Genomic DNA, 23552 nt, shown 5'->3' with positions numbered 1-23552 from the left:
TGCCATCACCTGTTTTAAACAGGTTAATTTCTCAGAAAGGTGTTCAGCACAGATGAAGGCAATCACACATTAAGAGGAAAGTCCAGGAACAGAGCGTTATAGACACAGACACCCACTTTGAGTGACAGATGTAGCCAAATATATAGGAGATAAAAAAAAAAAAAAAAACACAAAAACTCTAGGACAGCTTACTGCTACAATCATCATTTAGACTGTGCAAATCACCTGGCATGCAGCTGCTTAGCAGTTTGAACAAAGCATGAATGATCGGTTTCCTTCAAGACTTCCTGTGCATAGCCTACCAGCCCATTATTCTCCAAGAGACCTTGGTATTCCTCCATTTGCTCCTTCAGTTTTCCCAGTCTCTCAGTTTGTGACTCCTGTATAGATTTCAGCACAAAAGATTTCCGCTCTTCCAAAATACTAAACAACTTATCAAAGTTGTAGGTTGCTTCCTCCAGGGCCTGCTCTCCATTGCTCTGGAAATAAAAAAAATATTGTCGTCAACATGCATTGCTAGGACGCAGACACCAAGCTTAAAGATTTGATCTGCACGTTTCAATGTGGATAGAACTCTGATCCCAAATATAAATAAGTTATGAGAGAATAGCCAATACAAAGATGGTTCTGCCACCAATGTGATCTGACAAACACGACATGACCAGGTAAAAAAAATAACCCTGCCATAATCTGCAATTTAAACAGTTAAGAAAAATTGTTTATTCACAGGGCTTTTAAATCTACATCAATTATTTCTAAGGTGAAACCACCCCTAGCATTTGCAATGCATATTCACATGCAAGAGGTCATATAAACCACAAAGTGTTTGCACATGTAAATAATGATCATCCTACACAAACAAGCATTCAGAATAATTCAGTGCTGCCAACAGCAAGTTAATGCACAAACACAATTCGGTATGGTCTCATTCACATCCACTTAACTAAATGCATATAAAACATAATTTCGATGAGAACATTGAACAGTCTCCGTCCATCAAAAAGTGACATTACAAGATGACTAATCCCAATAAGAACACACATTGTAGCTGAAAATACTAACACATTGGGGTGATTCAGATATAACCGCTATTTGTATCGCTGCTGAAGGTTTGGATGCACCAATGATATGACAATAGGATGTCCGAGTACAAGACTCCCCACTGTCTGCCAATATCACAAACCTGTGCTGAAGGTTACTCAGAATGTCTTTCCACTCCATAACGTAAGCCAGGAAATCTGCACCAGAAGATGCAGGCACTGACGCCGACACTCCCCCCAAAAAAACAGGACTGACCATGCCCTCATTTTCTGGAACAGTGTCCATTGCTGACCCTTCCCAACACTTAAATGGCCACAGGATGTCAATAATGCTGTGATGTGATTATGCTACGAGGAGAGTGAGACATTTTTGAATATTTATACTAGAGAAGAGACTTTTAAGGGGGGACATGCTCAACATGTACAAATATATCAGGGGATAATATAAGGAACTGCCAAACACCCCTTTTACTGCTAGAAAGGAATCAAGGGTTTTGATTAAAAGAAAAAAAGATTTAGTACCCTTAGAAGAAAAAAAAACTTCTTTACGGTCAGAGCAGTAAAACTTTGAAACAAGCTTCCTGGAGAAGTGGTGTCGGCAGAGACAAATAAATTCAAATTAAGGTTGGATAAACGTTTATTGGTTAAAAACATTCAAGGGTACAAATAGTAATCATAATCTGTCTTTAAAAATTTCACAACAAGGGATAAGCGACTATAAACATAGGTTGAACTAGATGGACGCAAGTCTTTATTCAGCCTTACCTACTATGTAACCATGTAGATGTTTTCATGAGGAGTACGGGAACATTTCACAGCCCAAAAAGTTTTGCAATAATACCCACTTTTTTGTGTGAAAAAAATATGCACAAACATCCTTTCTGTACCTCACTGAAGAATTAAGTGGCAACTTTTATTGCACCATACTTTTGGGCTCTGTTGTGCTTACCTCCGTTCGTTTAATTAAAATTTCCAATTCAGATATTTGGGTCTGTACTTGGGTTTCCTTGCTAATGAGATAACCAATGCCCTTCGTCAGCTTTTCCTGTAGGTAATAGCATAAAAATAATTACAATGTAGAAAAGTCACCAAATTTAAATATAAAAAATAGCAGTTTGAATTTGTAATGTGTGAATTGTGAGTAATGTACTGGTTTTCTCCTTCCTTGGAATTTCACTTACGCATTTTGTATGATGTTGTAGTGACAATAAAATGATTTGATTTGAAATACAAATCTTTGAAGTAAATTTTATGGGATTATGGGAAACTAAAATATTCTTCAAGGAATCGATCCCTGAACAATGGACAATGAAAAAGCACTCTGCAATAATTATGGGCTTCCTAGATGTGGACTGGTTGAATCTATACATTTAATTGCTAAGCAATTTTTGTTATTGAGAGCAATTACCCTGCAAAGACAACAATTGTGATAGTTTGGGCGTCATTCGTTAGGGTGTATGATGTAACGGTACAGTAAGGCCACAGAAATGTGTCAAGTCGCCAGGATATTGAGGAATAAAGTGGTTATATTTCCCACAGAAAGCCATTGAGTGCTGCAAACCCCTTGCCACTTTCTCTTTCTGCCCTAAAATCAGTTTATATAATAAATTCTAACACTTGGTATACAGTGAACTTTAAATGAACGCTTTTAATAGCACAACGTTTTTTTTGTAAGTCTTATTCAATAGTGTAGGAATATTACTACACTGGCTCACAGTACCCTTCAACACATGGACACCAAATGTAGGAGTGGCAACAGATATTTGGGTACCAATAAAATGATATCACTGTGGGAAACCTCCTTCTCTCCTCACATTTGACCACTGCACAAAAACATGCCTCCCCTGCATTTGTAAATACATGTATTGCCACCATCATGCAGCCTATGGTGCATGCTGCTTGTCCGCGTCAGAGTGGTAGCTCCGGCTAGTAGTGCTTCGCAGGCAGCGGTTCCAGATGCCAAGCTGCCAGCTGTAACTGTCCCCGCTCCTCTTATTAGGTGGTTTGAGTCATGGTGGCAGGGACAGAACAGGGAATAGGCCAGACACAGGTGCAGGCTCATATGTAATGATGCTGTGATTTAATTCTTACCAAGCACACACTGAACCAAGTGATGGGGTAACCGGAGAGAGGAAGGGCTGGATGACTAATTAGTATTTTTTTGCCGACTTACACCACAGAATGGGCAGTGTCCAGTGCTTCAGTTTATACAGTGCATTAGGTGCTACCCCTCTGAACCTGAACCCTTTGTTATCCCATCACCAAGATGAGATGACAAATGGTACCAGAAAATAAGATAACTGAAAAATGTACAACATGAGGAAAAAGTAAGGTGGTCATGGCTGGCAGCTGATACTACTACCGGGCCATAAACACAACAGACCAGTTAAATCCGATATAGAGCGGTGTCTAAGAAACTAAAGATAGAACAGGCAATAAGAGTGCGCTGCTGAGAGCCTCATAAATCCACCTGGAACCAGTGCCAATAAGACAGTCAGCCCAGCCTTCACAGTGCTGATCAGTGATGCCACAGACAAGACTAAACAGGGAAGTGATGTCAAGGCAACCAGTGTAAATAGTGGAACAGAGTTCATATGTGATGGAATGTCCCAATCTGTATGGTTTCTATTGCAACCTCAGCTCATATTCAGGACAACCCAAACCCTAGACACAGTTTGTGTAAAGTTAGTTGCTAAATAATGTAAGTAATATTAAACTGTGTACACATGGGGGTGATTTCAGCACATAATGCTGGCAATATGGTTGCTGGGCGACCATATTGCCAGTGATTTCATGTGCTGTGGGAGATAAATCGCCGGGAGCGCGCTCCCGCTGCCAGACCTTCATGGTCGCTGGATCATGCTCCTCCGATTATGGATAAAAATCGCTGGTCGCTGGTGCACAATGCATTGTGCACCAGCGATTTCTAGTCAAAATGAGGTAGAGACAATGAGACAGAATAGCTTGCAATATTCAGCCAAAATCGCTGTTCATGGATGTAAACAGTACACTGAGCAATATATTGCTCAGCGATTTTAAGCCAAAATCGATCAGCGACCAAATCGCACCGTGTGTACACAGGCTTTAGATAGACCATATTTGCAGCGAGTGGAAGAGAAGCTTACCTTCAGGGTTTTGTAGGCATTACTCATGGTGGTCACTCTGTGGTTTGCATGTGCACCTGAGAGTTTACATAAGTGACAGACCGGCCTCCTGCAGATTTCACAGTACATATTCACCTTTTCTGTCTCATGCTCCGGACACATAAGCACCTGGGAAGAGAGCAGACACGGTCACACATACTAACAAGATTATTATCGCCTTCCCATCTCTGCAATGTACATCCACAACATGGGACATTTCACCATATCTCATCACAGCCTTACCCTGGTGGTTTAAGATTATGTGCAAAGCGTAGAATGGGTTACAGTTAAATATTTTATGATGTTGGTGCCATCTTCCTTTGGTTATTTGTTCCATGGGGAAGAGTGAAATATTTTTGGGCACCCATATGTCAGCCAAGTACCATGTGGGCAAACATATGGGACACTGACATTTTTGCTCACCACCAGAAGGATGTGAGCAGAAAGGAGTCTCCCACAGCGCCTGAACTGTGCAACAATTGAATTGCTCAATCAGGTATCCATAAGTCAGCGCTGCCAGGAGAAAATGTGAGCCACCCCCAAGTGTCAGGAAGACAGATGTCTAGGAGCAAGCTCATCTACCTTATAAATATACATAGGTTACGCTGCAAATGGCACATTTGCAATGGTGAATAGAATGTTTTTTCTAAAATCATCATTTTATAGCCAGGTAAATTGGTATATATATTGCATTTTGGATTCTGCATTGTAGTTCTACCTTACATAATAGAAACTTTGAAATAAATTAATATAACAGGAATGCTATTTGTTTCTATTAAAGTAATCTAAAATAGAATGTATTACGTTATTCTGTCATAATGACAATTACACATTATGGCACACTGTAATGCCTCTTACACATTATACCACACCCCATAATGGCTATTACTCATTATGGCATACACCGTAATACCCATTACACATGATGGCACACACCAAATGTTCTCAGTGGCATGTCAGTGCAGTGGGGGGCAGCGTCAGGGTGCACAATGCCACACACAAAAAGGGCAGGGTGCGGAACACTGCAAAAGAAGCTTAGAGGGAACACTACGTATGGATTTCCCACTACGATCCCACCACAAATCTGGGCCTGCATGAAGATTTGGATTATCTACTACCAATCAATAAACCTCTGTCTATATTCATTTCTATCATGTCTCTTCCCCTCCTGAGCTCGAAATACAGCATTGACATTTTAACATGCATAGCTACAGGTTTAAACTAAAAATAACTATTACATAGAACAAGTCTAACAAGATGGAAACTACACTGCAACAGTTGTCTGTATAACATGTTGCAATTCTTTAGCTGGTTACACACTTTTGCAATCACTTGTCCGATTGGAGTATCCTCAGCTTTACTCCCACTGTGTCCCTCCCCCTGCGAGACCCGTATACACTACAACTAATAACCCACTGCACATGCGGTTAGCGCTGACACCAATGAGGTGCAGTGCTGATAGCGCGCCATCAAGAGTATTCTACTACCTCCTACACTCTCCATTGCCACCTCGCTGGTTTCATTCAGCGAGGTGGAAATGGCGAGTGTGCCCATTAAAACAGCGGGGCTCGATACAAAATGCAGCAGACTAGTTGCATTTGCGGCGAACCTCGTCGTTTAAGGGGAGGATTCTGGCCAAACATTGAATACGACGAGGGGGTTGGATGGCCAGGATGGCCTTTCCTCACCGAAAATAAGCCATCCTCACCGTACAAACCCCCCTCGCCGCAACATTGAATACCGCCCACTGACTGCACTGCCCTATTGGCAGTGCGGTCTGTAGCCCATAGGCTACCACCATCTTAGAATAGCTGTAGCCCCGGGACCCAATGCGATGCTGCCCAATATTAATACATCGGGCAGCATTGACATTCCCCATAGAAACCTATGGGGGATGCCGCTGGCGGCAGGGCAGGAGGTATCGGACATTCCTGCTATGCTCCCTCCTAGACACATTGCAGGGATACTTAATTGCAGCTAACACCTGAAAAAAAATGCGGAAGTAGAATCATATATTAAATGATAAATGGTCTCCTGACACTTCAGCATCTCACTAGTGTGCTGACCGGGGTGACTGCCTTTTGGGGTCCCTCACCTAGATTCAAACTTCGTATTAGGAACCCAGCAGAGACGAGGTCACCTAAACACTGGCTGCTGGGCTATTACTTGGCCAATAAATATAACAAGCGCCTCGATATTGCTCAATATTAAATAGCAGAACTGATTTTTGTAGAGTGTGCATCAGCACCATTTTTTATTTGTAGAACTACAAGTCCCAGCATGATAGCAGCTCTTGATGTGTAATTAAGGTGTGCAGTCCAATATCCCTTTCTCCCATATACTCAATCATTATGGAATCCATATACGGTTAAACCCCTCTTATGATCATTTATTATGGGAGCACTAACGGAAACGACAGGACAGGAATTTGCAGCACGTTCTTTTCCTACAGTGACATCACTCAAGTCCATATCCAGAAGCATCAGAGGCAAACAAAGCCTTCCCTATCATTTTCAAAGCATGTAAAAATTACATAGCTGCAAGCTATATACAGGCTATGTAATTAAGTGGGTGTTATTCTGCAAAAGTGGGTGGTTTTAAAGGAGACAAATTCAGCACAAACCACCCACTGTCTTACTACAATGAAGCAAGATAAAGAACCGTTAGTCAGGTGTTTCCAACTGGTTGCACTTATACATAGGTAAATCTGACAATTTTGTTTGGCCGAGCTCAGGGAGGACAGGAACCTCCCGTGGACAGTTGGAAAACGTTGCACTTTTCTCCGAATTTTGGATGAATTTAAATCAAGTTATTCAATTCAAGTGCTGATTTTTCCACAGATCCAGATTCAACTTGAAACAAAGTCGAATCTGTATCGTTGGAAAAGCCGTCCGAAACAGCTGCATTGAATAGGTTCAGATTTTTTAGTCGAAAAATCCAGACATGATTGAATACCCCCCATATAACTAATTATATATTATACTCAATTTGGAATTTCTGGGTGATTTTTTTTTTTATTTCCTCCAGTTGTTCGGACAATACCCATCACCACGGGACAAAACCCTGCATCTGCAACTTTTAACTATTAAAATGACAAATAATTATCAGCTATAGCTTGTGAACAGTAGGAGGGAAAAGAAAAAAAATGTAAGTCAGTCAATCTGGGTTATGGAATCTGACCTATCGGGTCTGCCACTAAACAATCAGCTGACTCATTTCCCCTACATAAACCCCTTGTCCCTTCCCCAGTCTTGTTTTTAGAGCCTTGGGAGAAAAATAAAAAAAAAGTTTTGTCAATTTCCCAGCCAGAATAGTTTCAGAGCTAGTGGGCATTCTTGTAAACCTCTACTACCTATTTTATGTGCAGATGGGGTGGTTTTGTGCACAACACAATTTTCTTCCAAAAGGTAGGTGTACAAATTTCACATGAACCAGGACATTTCAGCATTTAATCAGGCCTTCATTACTGAAATGGGTTTGCCTTCATCCCTTCTTGGATTTGGTCCATGCTTTACGTATTTGGACCGTAGTATGGCTGCACTTTGACATACGGATTCCTTGTTGGTATTGGTAGAGTCACAAAAACGAGCATGGCCAGCTTCTTAATGCAGGCTTTCCCAACCTCGGTTCTCAAGGAACACAACCAGTCCAGAGACTGTTGGTTACACTATAGAATCCAATGGGCTTCTCTCTGCAGCGCTGGTCAAGGCATCACAGAGATCCCTCCCAGCATGCCCCACAGCCACCGGCATCACATGTGGCGATTGCATCTATTAGTGCATAAGGATGCGTTGCCCATGGCAACGTGTGGCAGTATGCACCGGCAAGATTTAGTGCGCAGCTGTAAAAAAATAAAAATAAAAGGAGGCTATGGAATTGGTACCAATTACAGTACATGTATCATGGTTTATATTTGAAGAATCAACAGAAATTTGATCAAATACAATGTATAGTGTTATGCTGACATATATGAATAAAAGGAGACAGATGGTTCAGCTATACAAGAAACATTATACCCCAACAAATGGGAATGATCTCACAAAGGACCATATGAAACGGGTGTGACATATGGGAACACACTTGGCATGCAGTAATGGATTCTGTAAGAGGCACTCATTTTATATGGGTTATGTTTTATGGCCAGCATATTGCAACAGGAACCACAGAACACTAGTTTTAAGCACCTCAATTTGCCCATAAAGTGCACAAGTAACAGATTTCCAGGAACAGTTACAGTTACATTTCCCTATCCTACCTCTTGTACAGTTTAAGTTCTTCCTAAACATAAAATCGAAAGATGGCCATACACTATGGTCTGTTATTTTGCATACAATGGGGTATATTTCAATGCCACAGCGCGAGTTATGATGGCGAGCAGTGCCGATAGCTTGCGGGTCAGTATTCAACTGAACCAACACCCCCCCCCCCCCCCCCCCAAACACACACACACACACACACACCACTTGCCGTTTCCACCTCACTGGTTCTTTTCGGCGAGGTGTAAACGGCGAGTGCGGCCATGAAAAAGATGCATTTGCACCGAGCCTCACCGTTCTGTGGAATCCTCGCCATCCTCTGACAGCAAGTATTTCCCCAGAGCATTGCTTCCGGCAATCGCCCGGTGAGAGGGTTGGACAGAGTGGATGGCTTCCCTCGCCAAAAAAATAAAAAAATCCATCCAAGCTTTGATAACCCTCTCCCTAAAGGACCACACATACTGGGCGACTGAGCTGAAAGCCGCTCAAAACAGCAATGAGCAGCGATAAGCGCTGCTGCTCGCATCAGCGCCAGGAAAGCCATTCATCTGCTGGTATTACCAGCAGATGAGTGGCTTCAAGGACGGCTTTGCATAGCGATGTACAAAGCCTTCCTCACCCCGCTGACTGCGCCGGGCAGGGGGAAAGCGGCTTTCCCCCCAGCGATGATCGCTGTCCATACACGCTGGGCATAATCGCCCAGCGTGTATGACCCTTCAGTCTATGTAGTGAGTGCAGTCTACATACAGACTTCAGAGAAATGTAAGATGTTGTCTATTTTATGGGGCCCTAAAGAAAGATCTGAGCCAAACCCCCTAAACATCATAATCTTGGTAATCCTAAATAATTAAAGGCTAATTCTGCTCCTCACCTCTCTGGGGGTAATTAAAGAGTTTTGCACAGAAGCGGCCACTAGATGGCGCAATTTGAGTGTTGCTCCATTCGACCTGCACAGCCGTCAGTGCTTACACTACGGTTATGTTGTTCACTTTGACAGGCTGGAGACTAGTCATTAAATAAACTGTTATGTCAGTTATGATCACCTAAATTCTGCCAGTTCTGTACAGGCCTACCAAACCCACCCCAAACATGTTCATGATTTTAGATAGGTTTCGAATCGAATCGAAGTTTAAAACTTTTTCGTTTTCAGCCTTCATTTGTTCATGTGATCAGATAACTGCAACAGTCCGTCCTTTGCATTCACTAGCACGGTATTTTAATTTGAAATGTTATGTTCCCAAGCAACAGTCAGCATAGATGTTACACATAGCTCTCTCAGAATGCATGCTGTCAGTATGTATCAATGCCAATGTGGATAAAAAGGTGAGAACTTGCATGCTGGACTTGAACATAACTTACAGACTTTAAACTTAATAATACTTTCTACATAGGTATCCAAGATGGAGCAGATTACACCATGGGGGGGGGTTTGCAATTCAGTGGTTTGTGCTGATCGGGGAACATGTGCTGTGGCCTGAATCATGTCTGCTCACACCCCCTTCTGAGATGGGGAGTAGAAGAGTTATGAACCATTTTTTGTTCAGTTCGTCTTGGTTTATACTTTTCTTTCCAAGTGGACCTAGAGTTAGATTATAATAGTGTGCTTGAAGCATGGCGAGGGTACACTGTGCACTTCTACAGTGTCCACAATGACCTACGTCGACATAGCCACCTAAAAAAAAAAAAAAAAAAAAAGCCACACGGAAAACTCATGTCAACCACATGACTGTCGATCACGCTCCCGTCTAACTTTTGTTACGGTTGATCTAGACGCGGTAGACTATCTTTAGGCTTCTAACTAGATGGGTTCAACTAAGTGGTCAACTATAATATGGTCAATCAAGACAGCCGATGCGCTATACCATAACCATATAGGTGTATAACATATTGTGGAATGCTGCTGGTTGTGTTCTGTTTTACCAAATACATTATAACTTATGTGACTAGTTCTCAGTATATGCGGAGAAGACTACTCACTTTTGGCCTGAAGTTAGTTGTAGGACCAACATATTCATGCTGGGCTTTGATTGTTCCCCAGGGATGGTGAATTTTGAAGCACTCATTGCAGAAGCTTGCCTTACAATCCATGCAGCTTTTTGTGGACTCTTGGACTGGAGGTTTACAAAGGTCACACATAATTGCAGTGGCGGCACGAGCTGCCTGTCTGTAGCGTTCTACAATTGTCTCCAAGGTAAAGTTCCGAAACAGGCCATTTATGCCACGTTCTCCAAGGTCTATATCGTGTAAACATCCTGGACATGAGAGGGTGGTAATCCTCGGAGTCAAAGAATTGCGCTTTGACCCTATAAAGAGCATACATTTTGGTTAATAAAGATAGATCAAGAATACAATGCAATGACATACATAACGAATGCTTCAGTACAAGGCAGTTTATTTGTATAATGTAAGAGCGTATTTTCCTTACATACATAGTGCATGCTAGTATATGGCCATCCTTGATGTATTCAGGCCCCTGCTTCCAAGTTCAGACAAGCATTATGCACTGAATAAGCAGTCACAGTAATTAAGCAGGATACTATTATGGAAAAGTCTCACTACGCAAGTGGATTCAATGGGCTTGGCAACTGCAGCGTTTTAGTCATTCCATGCAACAGCCCATGAATACACACTTGGCATTGTAGTAACATAACAAGAAGACCCTAAAATTAATCATAGATGGATGCCATTCTGAAACAAATACTTCCTAGAAGTTGCCCACTGAGTCTATATAGGTAAAAAAAAAAAAAAAAACACACACAACACACACACTGTGGGGGTCGTAGGATCAAGTAGAAAAAAGTGTAGAAGTTGTCCATTGCAGCAAATCAGCTGCGTGGTAGCATTTATGAAGTGCATTCTATGAAATGATTGGTAGAAGCCAATTGGGCATCTCCAGTTTTTATTGCTCGATACATTTCCTAGTATGTAACATCCACATAACAGTCAACAGATGTTCTAAACTCTGACCCCTCATTACCTGAGAGCTCCAAACCTATTTAGCATTTCAGATAGGACAGTCATCAAATTATATAGAATTGTATGCATATTATTTTCTAAGTATAATGAAAACAGAACTGCAGCGTTATACCGAAGAAAGAAGTATTCCTTGTATATCGACATATGTTGGATTGTACCCCTTTCCCCCCTCCCCCATCTTTATTCTGTACCCTTCTCCCCTTCCGTGTTTAACGGAACAAAACCTTTAATAAAAACTACTTTGGAAAAAAAAAAAAAAAAAAAAAACACACAACCACAACGCTGACCACCAAAGGACTACTTTGAGTGAGTTCACTTTAACCTCACAACATACAACTCCTGGCTGGTTAATCTGGATATTCAGCCGTAATAACACCTTTTTTGACATCTGCTAAAACTTTACTACACTACTGTGTGGGTGTGTAATAGGTTAGATACATTACACATGCCACAGCTGAAACAATGGATTTTTGTCACCCAGGGCAAGGAATTGCGCCAATTCATTCTGCAGAGCATTTATAAAGTCAGGTACTGATACTGAAAGAGGTCTGCTCACAATCTCCATTTCAGATCATCCAAAAGGTGCGCAAAGGTGTGGAGGTCAGTAGTCTGTGTGGGCCAGTAAATTTCTTCCACACCTAACTCAAACCATGTCTTTATAGTTCTTGCTTTCGACACTGAGGCAGTCACGATGGAATGGAAAAGGGCCTTCTAAAAACAGTGGTCACAAGGTTGGAAGCATAGCGTTGGTGTTGGTATGCTGAAGCATTAAGATTGCCCTTCACTGGAGGTAAGAGGCCTAACCCAAACCCTGAAACACAGCCCCATATCATTATCCCTCCTACGCCAAACTTTACAGTAAGCATAATGCAGTCAGACAGGTAACGTTCTACTGGCATCCACCAAACACCAACTCACCCATCTGACTGCTTAAGAGAATAGAGATTCATCTCTCCACAGAACACATTTCCACTGCTCCACAATCCATTGTCTGTGTGCTTTTCACCACTCCATCTGGCACTTGGCGGTGGACTCTTTATGTGAGGCTTGCATGCAACTGCTTGGCCATGGAAACCTATTCCATTAAGCTCCGGCTGCACACTTTTTTTGCTTACATTAATCGTTTTAGTGGCACACCCAGATATCTTCCAGGGCCAGCGGCACTGAGGTCACTGCCCACCTCAGAAGATTCCGGGATAATCTCCAGGGTAATCAGAGCATGACGCCTGGTAATCTGCATCAATTATTAGTGTAAAGCCTGCCACCTTGACTCTTATTGACCTGTGGGGTGCTAGCTAACCTGGGGAGGTGTTTAAAAAATAAAAACTTTAACCCACCACTGAAAGGGTTAATGCTATTAGAATTTAGGAACTCTTCAGCTATGGAATTAGAAGGGCATTGGAAAAACATGCACACTAGTTTTTGATCTCGCTCCGATTTTACATTGTCTTGTACGTCGTAGCAAAGTTGCTCTTGTTCCTAAATGCTTCCGCTTTCTAATAATATCACTTTGAATGGACTGAATTATCCAGCCTGGATGAAATTTCACAAACCATCTTATTGCAAAAGGTGGAATCCTATCATGCTACCATAATGCTTGAAGTAACTGAGCTCTAAAGAACAACCCATTTTATATCACCAACATTTGCAAATGGAGACCGCATCGCTAAGTGATTAAATTTTATACACCTGTGGCAAAGTATCGGATTAACACCTCAATTCAAAAATGAACACATACGCCTGATAGTAGTGACCAGCACCCCCCACCCATCTACTACTTAGGGAAGTAGGAAGTAGCCTGGGACCCTGGATCTACACACTATCTTGCACAGTCAGTCATTAGTGCTAGAAGGCATAGAAATGCCACAAATCAGCTTCAACCATGGTGTTAAACTGTGCCATTCGGTCAATGATAAGGGCCAGTGTTTCATGCCACTATGCTAAACCTAACATGTGAAATGAGTATGGAAATATTAGTTGCCACCAGTATGGCTGCGATCTTGAATGCAACCCTAATTTTATAATTGGGATGGTAGTCTTGTGACATCAAACATTCAGAATTTCATAAGAAAAACAATGGTTTTCTTTGTTTTAATGTATTTTCTATTTTCTCAATTTAACCCTTTGAGTGTCAACGTTGCTGTGAGATGTGTAAAATATACACTTAATATGCCAGCGTCGCTCACAACAACAATTCCAACTGGTATGCCGAGCACCTGGCTCTGACATCCGTAAAAATTTTAATTCCCCTCAATGGGGTGTATTCAATGCAGCCGGCGAGGTGGTTCAACGACGGGGATAGTCGAAAACAAGCAATCCTCGCAGTTTAACCCCTGCGCCAGCTGCTCACCGTATTCAACATTCCGGGGGAATCATTGATGTCAAGAGGATGGCGAGGATTCCCCCAAAACAGCGAGGCTTGCAACTAATGCAGGGAGCCCGCTGCATTTAGCCAAGAGTCTCGCTATCTTAGCGGCCGCACACACCGATTCCCCCTCGGGAATCTGCGTATGCAGTTGGGGGGGGGGTCGTCAGTTGACTACAGACCCTTCGAGCTATGACAGCGAGAAGGCAGCCCTGCTCACTGTCACAGCTCGCCAGCAGCATTGAATACTGTCCAATGTGTTGGTATTTCGAATATTAGGAGCCTATCTGATGGGAGTCACTTTGACCTCATAGATTGGCACTCCAAGTCTAAAGGGGTCTACACACGGGGAGATGTGCCGAGTGTTCTGAGCAATGTTAGATCGCTCAGCACACAACGATGGGTGCTGAGCGATCCGTTAGGGAGTGTTTTCCAGAGATATTGATTGCCAGGCCCCTACACTCGGAGAGATGTAGGGGCATTTTCTCACTAGATCGCTTAATAACTAAGCATGTGCATATCCGGATATACCCAGATCTCAGACGGGATCTTATTGGCTATCTGGCTGTCACATGTTTTGGAGACAAAACATGTCACATCTGATAGCCAATAAGATCCCGTTTTGAGATCCGGATCTGAACATGCCTAATAACAACCTATGATCTAGTCAAAATTGCCTTGCCTGCACATTCTATCTATGCTGGGAGATATGGACATCCTGTTATCTAATCAGTAGAAAAACTGGGAGATTTGGGCTAACCTTATATGATATTTTTGACTATCTAGTGAAAATCTAACCATGTGTCCATAAGCATGTTAACACCTCATGTATAAAATTAGGATGTGCAGTGGATGTAATCTGGCAGGTCAATTTTCAGAGTCTTGAGGAAATCATAGAAACTCTGGCGTTTCATACACTTTAGGAGAAAAGGCAAGAGTCTGTTCTAGTGCTCCTCAATCAATTATACTGGCAGATGTGAAGCCATGACACGATCACTGTGATATTTTTGTGAAACTAGATTTAGAACTAAAGGTCCATATAGACTGGGTGACTTTGCCCAGCATGTATAAACAGTGAGGCTGTGGGAGGGAAAAAAGAAAAAAAAAATCCACAAATCGCTGGTCTGAAAACCACTCATTGCATACACGCTGAGCAATTTTCCCCCTGTCCAGTGATTTTTAACAGCGGGTGGACGACTTTCCATAGCAGGACACTATGGAAAGCCATCCACCCCTTTGCTCATCTGCTAGTAATGCCAGCAGATGAGCTGTGGTGGCCGGCGACGGTGCAGGAGCACGCATCAGCACTCATCATTGACCATACACACCGGGTGGCTTTGGAGCTCAAATAGTAAAACTGAGCTGTTTTCAGCTCCAAGATCACCCAGTGTGTTTGTGGATCTCAAAACTGTTAAATAATTTTACGTTCATTTTATAAAACAGATACACAAGCCCATTTATCAACGATTTTCATAACATGCAACAAGATTTAAAAAGCATAGAGTATGGCTGGAGTATGGTGTACGGCTGGAGTTCCATTTATCAACACAACAGTTAGGAGCAGATTGCCTGGAGCACTGGTTATAACTTGTAACAAGATCGATACTTGTTGTGTATTGATTAATGGGACCATGATCTTTTATCAGGCCACTTGACCTGTCAACTTGTAGGTTAGTGGATCTTGAATATTTATAGACACAATGCATAAACAGAATTTAACATGTAACAAATTGTGGTCAACAAATCCAACAAAAAGAAAAATTGCATGCATACACCAAAGAGTGAGGCACACAGAAATAAGACAGACACCAATCCCTACAACATAAGCGCACTTTCATTCTGTTGGAAGTGACTCCAGAACTGCATGAATAATGGTACACAAAAACTGTATGCAATAAAAAAAAAAAAAAATCCAAAATAACTATGCAAACAAAATGTTATTGTACATAGGGGAAAAAAAATTAATTTCCATGGTTTAGTTATTTTCAGAATTTAAGCATTTATGCACCACCTGCTGTAAAATAAAGTTAATTTAACTGCAGCGACAGTCCCCCGTTCTCACGGCTAGGGAAATTCCTGGGTGTAGAAGTTCTACCCGTAATTCGCCTATTAGCAAGGGTTTTTATGCAGTGAGAACTGGTCAACCCGTGTCTGCATACCCGGATCTCAAACATGGGTAAAAAGAAGGGTTTTACCTGTGTATGAGATCCGGGTATGCAACCTGTTCACAATGCAAAAAAAAAAACCTGGTTAAAAAGGCAAATTTCCGGGTCTACATGCTAGACCCGGGAATTTGCCTGCAGTGAGAGCCGGCTTGTACATGTACAGTACAACTAGGAGAACAATTTACTAAGATGAGGGTTCTATTCATGATGGGATGTATCTCATAGAAACCAGATTCTACTTTTTATTTAGCACCTTCTAGAAGAGATCAAATCTGATTGGTTGCTATGGGATACAACCCATCTTCCATAGACCAACCATCTTCGTAAATGTACCCCTGGAGTCTACACAGAGCTCCAGTTCCAATATCAAGAATATTGAACGTTTTTAAAAATAGGCTTCACAGGAAAACTACATAGACCCCATCAGGGTACAAAGCAATTCTACCAGATTGTCGTGCAGCAGAGACGCACGAGGCTACACTATGGGGTATGTTTACGAAGTGTAGGTTGTAGAAATTGAGACATAGCAACCGGATTTTACTTATCTAGCATCTTCAAGTGGAGAATAGCTAGAATTCAATTGGTTATTATGGGCAACATCTCCATTTCTAAAACTCACACTTCAGTAAATATATCCTCTGATAAAAGGTTAAAGCTGGGTATCCTTGCAAACAGTAAAAAAGGCTAATATGCTCACATACATTTGTAGAATTTAAGAAAAAAGACCCTTTGTTGGAAAAGTTGCCACAACACACACAGAACTGGGTATGTGGAATAAGAAGGTCACACAGCGCTCAAAAAGGTCCTCCTTATAGTCACCACAGATATCAGAATCCCAATGGGAATAATTGATGATGGTTGGATCCTCCAAACATGTAAGAGAGAAAGGTACAGAAATAAAGCGTAATGTTTTTGCAAACACACTATTTATTAAGGATGTACAATCATATTTGGTTGAAGGTTAAAACACATGAATAATAGCCCGAGGCAATAACAGGATAACGCAGTCCAAAAAGGTATAAGCAGTCCAGCTCCGGAACTGGGGTTGCCGTCCAAGGGGGTGCAGAAATCCCTGTAGTCCAACCGGGTGGAAACACAAGTGGCAAGGCCTTGTGTGTGTGCAAAAAACGTTATGCACTATTTCTGTACCTTTCTCTTTTACATGTTTGGAGGATCCAACCATCATCAATTATTCCCATTGGGATTCTGATATTTGTGGTGACTATATGGAGTACCTTTTTGAGCGCTGTGTGACCTTCTTATTCCACATACCCAGTTCTGTTTTCTGAGGGGGTTTTAGAATAACACCTCTAGATTGTTACCTGCTGCCTTAAAAGGTTATATTTGCGCACTTTAGCACTCAGTCACTTTCTTGTTCACAACACACACAGAAGAAAATAAAGAGCCAATAAAAACTATAAATATTCATTTCCTAATTAGAATGCATATGGATATGTTAAGCTGGTTACACACTACGCAATGCGTGTGCCAGACGAGATTGGTAGCGACAGTGACATTCACACTTGCCGATGCCGTTATCTGTACAGAACAGACGAGGGAGGAGGTAGTTAATGCACGGGAGCACGCATCGTTAATGTTGAGTGTAATAACATGGCGAGAAAGTAAAAAGGCATCGCTCTGAAGGGCCCTACTTTATCATCTAGTGTGTATGGGGATTTAAATAGAGCATGTGAAAATGTTTAATTCATATGAATAAAGGAAACATGTGCCAGGTATATGAATAAGTAATTGATGTCTCTGGCCATGCAAAGGGGATGCTTATCAGGAGATGACCACTTATCTCCCTCCTACACTACTGCCGGTACTCTTTACCTAGAAGGGAGCCCATCGCGGGCATCGCATGTACAAAAATAAATAAAAAATCACATGCGATGCGCCCAACGCGATTACCGCGATTTCCCATAGGGAACAATGTTAAAAGGCCCACAGAGCCCCCCCCCAATTTTTAACGCCACCCCACGATCAACGTCAACCCGAAGCGTGGCGAGCGCAGCGAGCCCGCGAGGGGCGGCGGTACGCGTCCTACGACCTACTATCCACGTCGGCGTGGAGATGAGAATAGAAAGTGTGGCGAGCGCAGCGAGCCCCGCGAGGGAACGCGGACACCTGTGAAGCCCGCGAGGGGACGCGTATACCTGTGAAGGTGTCCGCGTCCCCTCGCCACGCTTCGAGCTCGGTGGCTCGCCACACTTTCTATTCTCAACTCCACGCTGACGTGGATAGTGGGGGTATGAAAAGGTCGTAGGACGCGTACCGCCGCCGCTCGCCACGCTTCGGGTTGACGTTGATCGTGGGGTGGCGTTAACAATTGGGGGGGCCATTTCACACTTCAGGGTGCTATTTGGACTCTGTGGGCCATTTAACATTGTTCCCTATGGAAAATCGGGTCAATTGGGACATTTAACATTGTTCCCTATGGGAAATCGCGGTAATCGCGTCGGTCGCATCGCATGCGATTTTTCAAAATCGTGGGCGCCCTTCTAGGTAAAGAGTACCCTACTGCCTTCCCCAGCTGTTTGCTGTTATTACAGGTTCCTGCAACCCACAGGTCCTGATTGCTGAAGGATGACTTCCTCAGTCCAGAGGTTGCCCCAGTATGTGGCTGTTATGCCATTATGATGAGTTATGTTAAATAGATGCCATAACTATATTTTAATCTACAATTAAGTGGTTGTCATAAAGATTAATAATTATTATGTAAATTAAAGATTCACCATTAACGAGCAAGATTCTTCAGACAGCGGCTGCTGCTGCTGACCTGTCTGGCCAGGGGTCTGTCAGATTCCATGTCATACATGTGACTGTTGGTGGCCATTACTGGGAGGTGGGGCTTAAGTCCATGGTGTGGCTTATGCCTGGCACAGCCCAACTATGGACGGCATCCCTGAGAAGCCAGGAAGTTGACACATTACCAGGGGAGTGGCTTCCCATGGGAAGCGTGCTCTCTGATATTGCAGCTGAAGCTGGCAGTCCCAGGGGGAGAAAACACATCCCTCTGGGTCTACCTGTCTGTCTGATTAGTAGGGAACTCTTCATATGGGATGTTACTGCCACTGATAGGCAGTTTCTGAGGATGGAAGATATTACTGGGGGGCTGCAGTCTTTAGTCCATAGGTAGAATGAACCATTGGCACAGCAGAATTTTTACAAACAATAGGTAAAATGTTGTATTTTGATTACATAGCATTATCTGTTCAGCTGAACCATACAGTGATGCCTACCAGTCAACAGCAGCCTTCCCTTGTGCAATCTGCCTTCAAAGCATGTACTGTACAAAGGCTAATCAACAGAAAAATACATCTGTTTACATTATGATTGGGTACCAAAACTCAAGGAAGTTTTACCTCTCCAACAGAATGAAACCTAGAACACGGATAGCAGAAAGTGGGAATAAAGGCAACACGCACAGAAGCACACAGGCTGTAATATCTAAAGATGGAGAATAAGTCACCTCTACTTCTCAGTAGAAGAGAGCTCCAATGTGAGGCTGCAAAAGATTAACATTAACAAATTAAGACATATTAGAGGTTAGTTACAATGAATGCATAAGAGGTGAAGATCCTAAAATTATAAGTAACATTAGAGTAACAACTTAAGCATGTAACAATACAAAAAAAAAAAAAAAAAAAGGCATTTTAATCCTTTGAGTGCCAATGGAATTTTTCAAAATAGGTGTGAAAAGTGCTACGCAAAATTTTTATTAACCCTCTGAGTGCCAACGTTTCTGTGAGAGATCCTCAAAATATCAGTTAAAAATGCCAGCGCCGCTCACAGCGGCTGTTATTTTTATTGGGTGTAATAGCGTGAAATAATTACCTTCGATATATTCAGTCACCTCTGGTTTACCTTACCTTTACTGATCTGATCAGGAGAATACAAGAAATAAGATACCAGACAGTTGGATCATAATTGCAAGTATTCTATCGTTTATTTGCACGGACACATATTTATACATAGTAACAAAAGCATGGACCTCCCTTCAGGGGTAGGGTCCTACAAGAAATTCATACATATTCATTATGACCCTCCTCAATAGGGTTGGGCTTCAACCAGAATATTGGTTCAAACATGATTTGCGTAGCAGACGTGCACTTCCATTTTGTAACAAAGGAGTGGTCTTCCAGTAAACTGGATTACCCTAGACCTCCCATATTCCTGCCCCCTAATGCTGTTTGTCTGGAAAATAACTTATACCTTACATAGGCAGAAATCTGGTTCTAGCTGACTCCTGTGGTCACCCACAGACAGTTTGACCACTGTCTATACATACAATACTTCCTCAAACCTAGGTGTAACTTCTTATGTTTCAGCAAACGCTGCAAAAGACAAATGTCAGCTTACAAATCACATTGTTTAACTTATTGTGAAATTTATTAGCTCATATGTGCTTTATCTATTACCCATATGAATATGCAGACCCCAGGGGGGTCTCTATCATTCCCTCATTTTGTACAATAATTAAACATGATGTCATGTTCATTCGCAAACTACATATTGCATACATGGTTTTAGCTGGACTACCTAGACCGGGAATACTCAGAATAGGTGAGAGCATCATACATTAAAATCTTCCTAACTGCAGAAGAAACAGTCTAACTTAATAGTGATAGTGGATATTTCTCTCACATCCATCAGGCCAGACTGATTCTCTGCTTTCTGTGCTCCATCATTCCTGAGTTTCCCAAACCGATCTGGTCATTGCTGATTTGCATTTCTTCTGGCAAACAGAGAACATACACATGAGTATATTGAAAGTGACATACTGTAAGCAAGTGACAATATTTCTATAATATTTAAAGCAAACATCGCTATACCTACTATATGTCCCATAATTCCTGTAATTCATGTTGCTGGATTAAGCTAAATTAACCATCCTGAATTCCCTTTAATAATCTGCTTCTTCAAATCCTTGACTCTAGCTGTGTTCCTCTATAGCAGGGCTCCTCAAACTATCTTTCTCTGGGATCCCATCAGGAAATAGAAATAATGACTGGACCCCAGCAAGTTACTGCAGAAGGTCATAACATCACATGTGTAGTCAGCAGACAGCACATGCATGGCAGCATTTGTGGAGGCGCAGAGTGATTGGAGGAGTCTAGAATAACAGACAATTCAACAGATGTTCCAGACTCCCTGAATCACTGACTGAGATTAGAAAAATAATCAGCTTGATGGGCAGCAATAGGGAGTTATGACCCCATGCTGAGAAAGTCGGGACCCACTTTTTTTTTTTTAGAACTGCGGTTCTATAGTATCTTCAATTTACATCAGACTGGTAATTATAACATGCTCTTGGTACAGCCGAACACATATCTGTTTTTTAGCTGCACGGTACCATCTGAATATTTACAAATAATTTTGATCTGTGGCACTGACATAAAAATAATCCTTTTTTGGTCATTCTGCTTATCAGAATGTCTACCTAGTCTATTAGCTAGTGAGGAGTTACAAAGATACCCAGTGATGCTAATATTTATCAACTCTATAGTAGTTAATGGGACTCCTAACCAACGCTTGGATCCCATGCCTTGAAAAAGATAGCTAGTCTATCGAAACCGGTTGGCCAGAAGGGGACCAGCGCAGTGGATTCCATCCAAAGGGAAGGAGAACTTATCAGGGCCTGTTTTGTTTAACCACCCATGCTATTTTTGTCTGCAATTCTTTGTAGACCATCCTATTTGTCTTTTCTTATGCATAATAATAATACATTTGGACAGTGAATTTGGACCTCATACTGAGGATCCGGAGTGCCTATGGTGACTTCACTGTCCCTCCCTATGCGCTATTTTCTGACAATATTCCTTTTAATTGATAATAATTATCGTTTAAACAGTATATCACTATTGTTGGGTATAATTTGTTTTTTCTTTTTTGGTACCCCATGTTGGAGGACCGTTTGGACCCGAAAGACCATTTGATTTAGAGTTTCAGCACTCAGAAACATACCAAGGTCCTTTTCTGTGGTAATGCATGGATCTTGGATTAAAAGGGGAAAGTGAACAGACCCATCAATCTCTTAATTTTAATTTTTGCTACTTGGTAATGGGCCTGTACTATTTGAGTCAGCCCATGTCTGAGGCTTCTCTGCTTTATCAGAAACGTAATCAGGTATCTTCATTATCATTACCATAAACCATATTACTGTCACTTATCGTAGCTGCTAGGCACAAAATACAGCCTCAGACCCTTATCAGGTTTGGGCCTTAATAACATTTTAGCAAACTGCATCGTTGAATTTAACTTTCAGCTTTTGAGCTTTGCAGATGTTGGAGTAGTCAGTTTGGACTTGTAGTTCAGGCATATACTGCAGTTCTGTGCTCTTTGGTACTGTAACTGCTTCTTTCTTTCTGTGGACTTGTCATTGCAGCTGGCTTTGCTTCAGCATCTGCTAGATTGCTTTCTTTGGTCTGGTTCCCTGTGTGTGCTTGTATCTTTATGATAGTTACTTTGTATGACTTCATCAATGCTTGGAAAAGTTTTCTTATGAGGTCAGCGTGCTGTATCTGTTTGCCTGTGACTGTTTTAAAGTCCCTGCTTTTCCAGATTAAACCATAGTCCATCGTTACTCCCCAGCTGTATCTAGAATCTGTATAAATGTTTGCTGTTGTGTTCTCCGCATGTTCCAATGCCTTAGTAAGGGCCACAAGTTCAGCTGCTTATGCTGACATCTGTACTGGTAAGGCTCTAGAAATCACCACCTCACTCTCTGTGGTGACATCATAGTCAGTGTAGGGTGTGCCATCTTCATAATATCTGGACCCATCAACATACAGTTCATAATGAGCATTGGGTATGGGGGTGTCATGGACGTATGGGAATGTCTGAGTCTCTTGTTTCATCAAAGCAAGTCAATCATGGGAAAAATTTATAACATGAATATTCGCTTCTCACCTCCACCTTCTTCCGAATCTACTTCCATTCTCTGGGCTGCTGTAGATAAAGGTGTGCTTGTAGAAGGTGCTTGTTCCAATATTCTCCCTCATTTTGAACATTTGATGTTCACACGAGAATTGTTGGCGGGTTAAGATGCATCTCTTTATTGTCGCATTGGTTGCACTCAACATGGAACTTCATACTTGGTGAGTCTGGCTGCTGATAGGTGCTTAGTTCTGGCTTATTGCAGAATTTCAGTTACCACATGTGGTACTTGTATAGTCAGTTCATGATTGAGAACAATGTCTTTTAGTACAGCCGCAAGTGCTTCTTGGATAATATTTTCAGGCTTGTGGAGTAGTAAGCAAGAGGTCTTTGTTTTGTCCCATGTAGCTGCGTAAGGACTCCCAGTGCGTGTTCCTTTTCCTTATGACAGTAGAGGAAAAAGGATTTTGAATAGTCTGTAAAGCCTAGAGCCAGTGAAGAAGCTATGGCTGCCTTTATTTGCTGAATTGCTTGAGACACTTCTTCATCTGATGGGCATGGACTTCTTTGTAGCATCGTACAAGGTTTGCATATAAACGGATGCAAGAGGGATCCAGTCCCTGCAATAGCCAGCCAGGCATAGGAATGACCTTATTTGTTTAACAGTCTTTGGTACCTTGGCTTGCAGTATGAGCTTATTCCTCTCTTCTGTCAGGTATCTGATGCCT

The 23552-nt window shown here is 42.0% G+C and overlaps 1 protein-coding gene across 1 annotated transcript in view; it reads right to left on the bottom strand.

The window, feature by feature from the left end:
* TRIM36 (tripartite motif containing 36) overlaps positions 1–23552 on the bottom strand; it is a 49591-nt gene that overhangs the window by 6818 nt on the left and 19221 nt on the right. Inside the window, exons 3-6 of the mRNA XM_083151640.1 lie at positions 10417–10742; positions 4166–4312; positions 1990–2085; positions 226–479 (exon numbers count right to left, since the gene is read on the bottom strand). Of these exons, the coding sequence (XP_083007766.1) occupies positions 226–479; positions 1990–2085; positions 4166–4312; positions 10417–10742 (823 nt within the window). The remainder of the gene's footprint in view (positions 1–225; positions 480–1989; positions 2086–4165; positions 4313–10416; positions 10743–23552) is intronic.

Source organism: Crinia signifera, chromosome 1 (genome assembly GCF_055691185.1).
Source record: "Crinia signifera chromosome 1, ASM5569118v1, whole genome shotgun sequence".
Classification (NCBI taxonomy): Eukaryota; Metazoa; Chordata; class Amphibia; order Anura; family Myobatrachidae; genus Crinia; species Crinia signifera.
The sequence above is the reverse complement of the archived record's forward strand: the minus strand, read 5'-3'. Positions and strand labels throughout refer to the sequence as shown.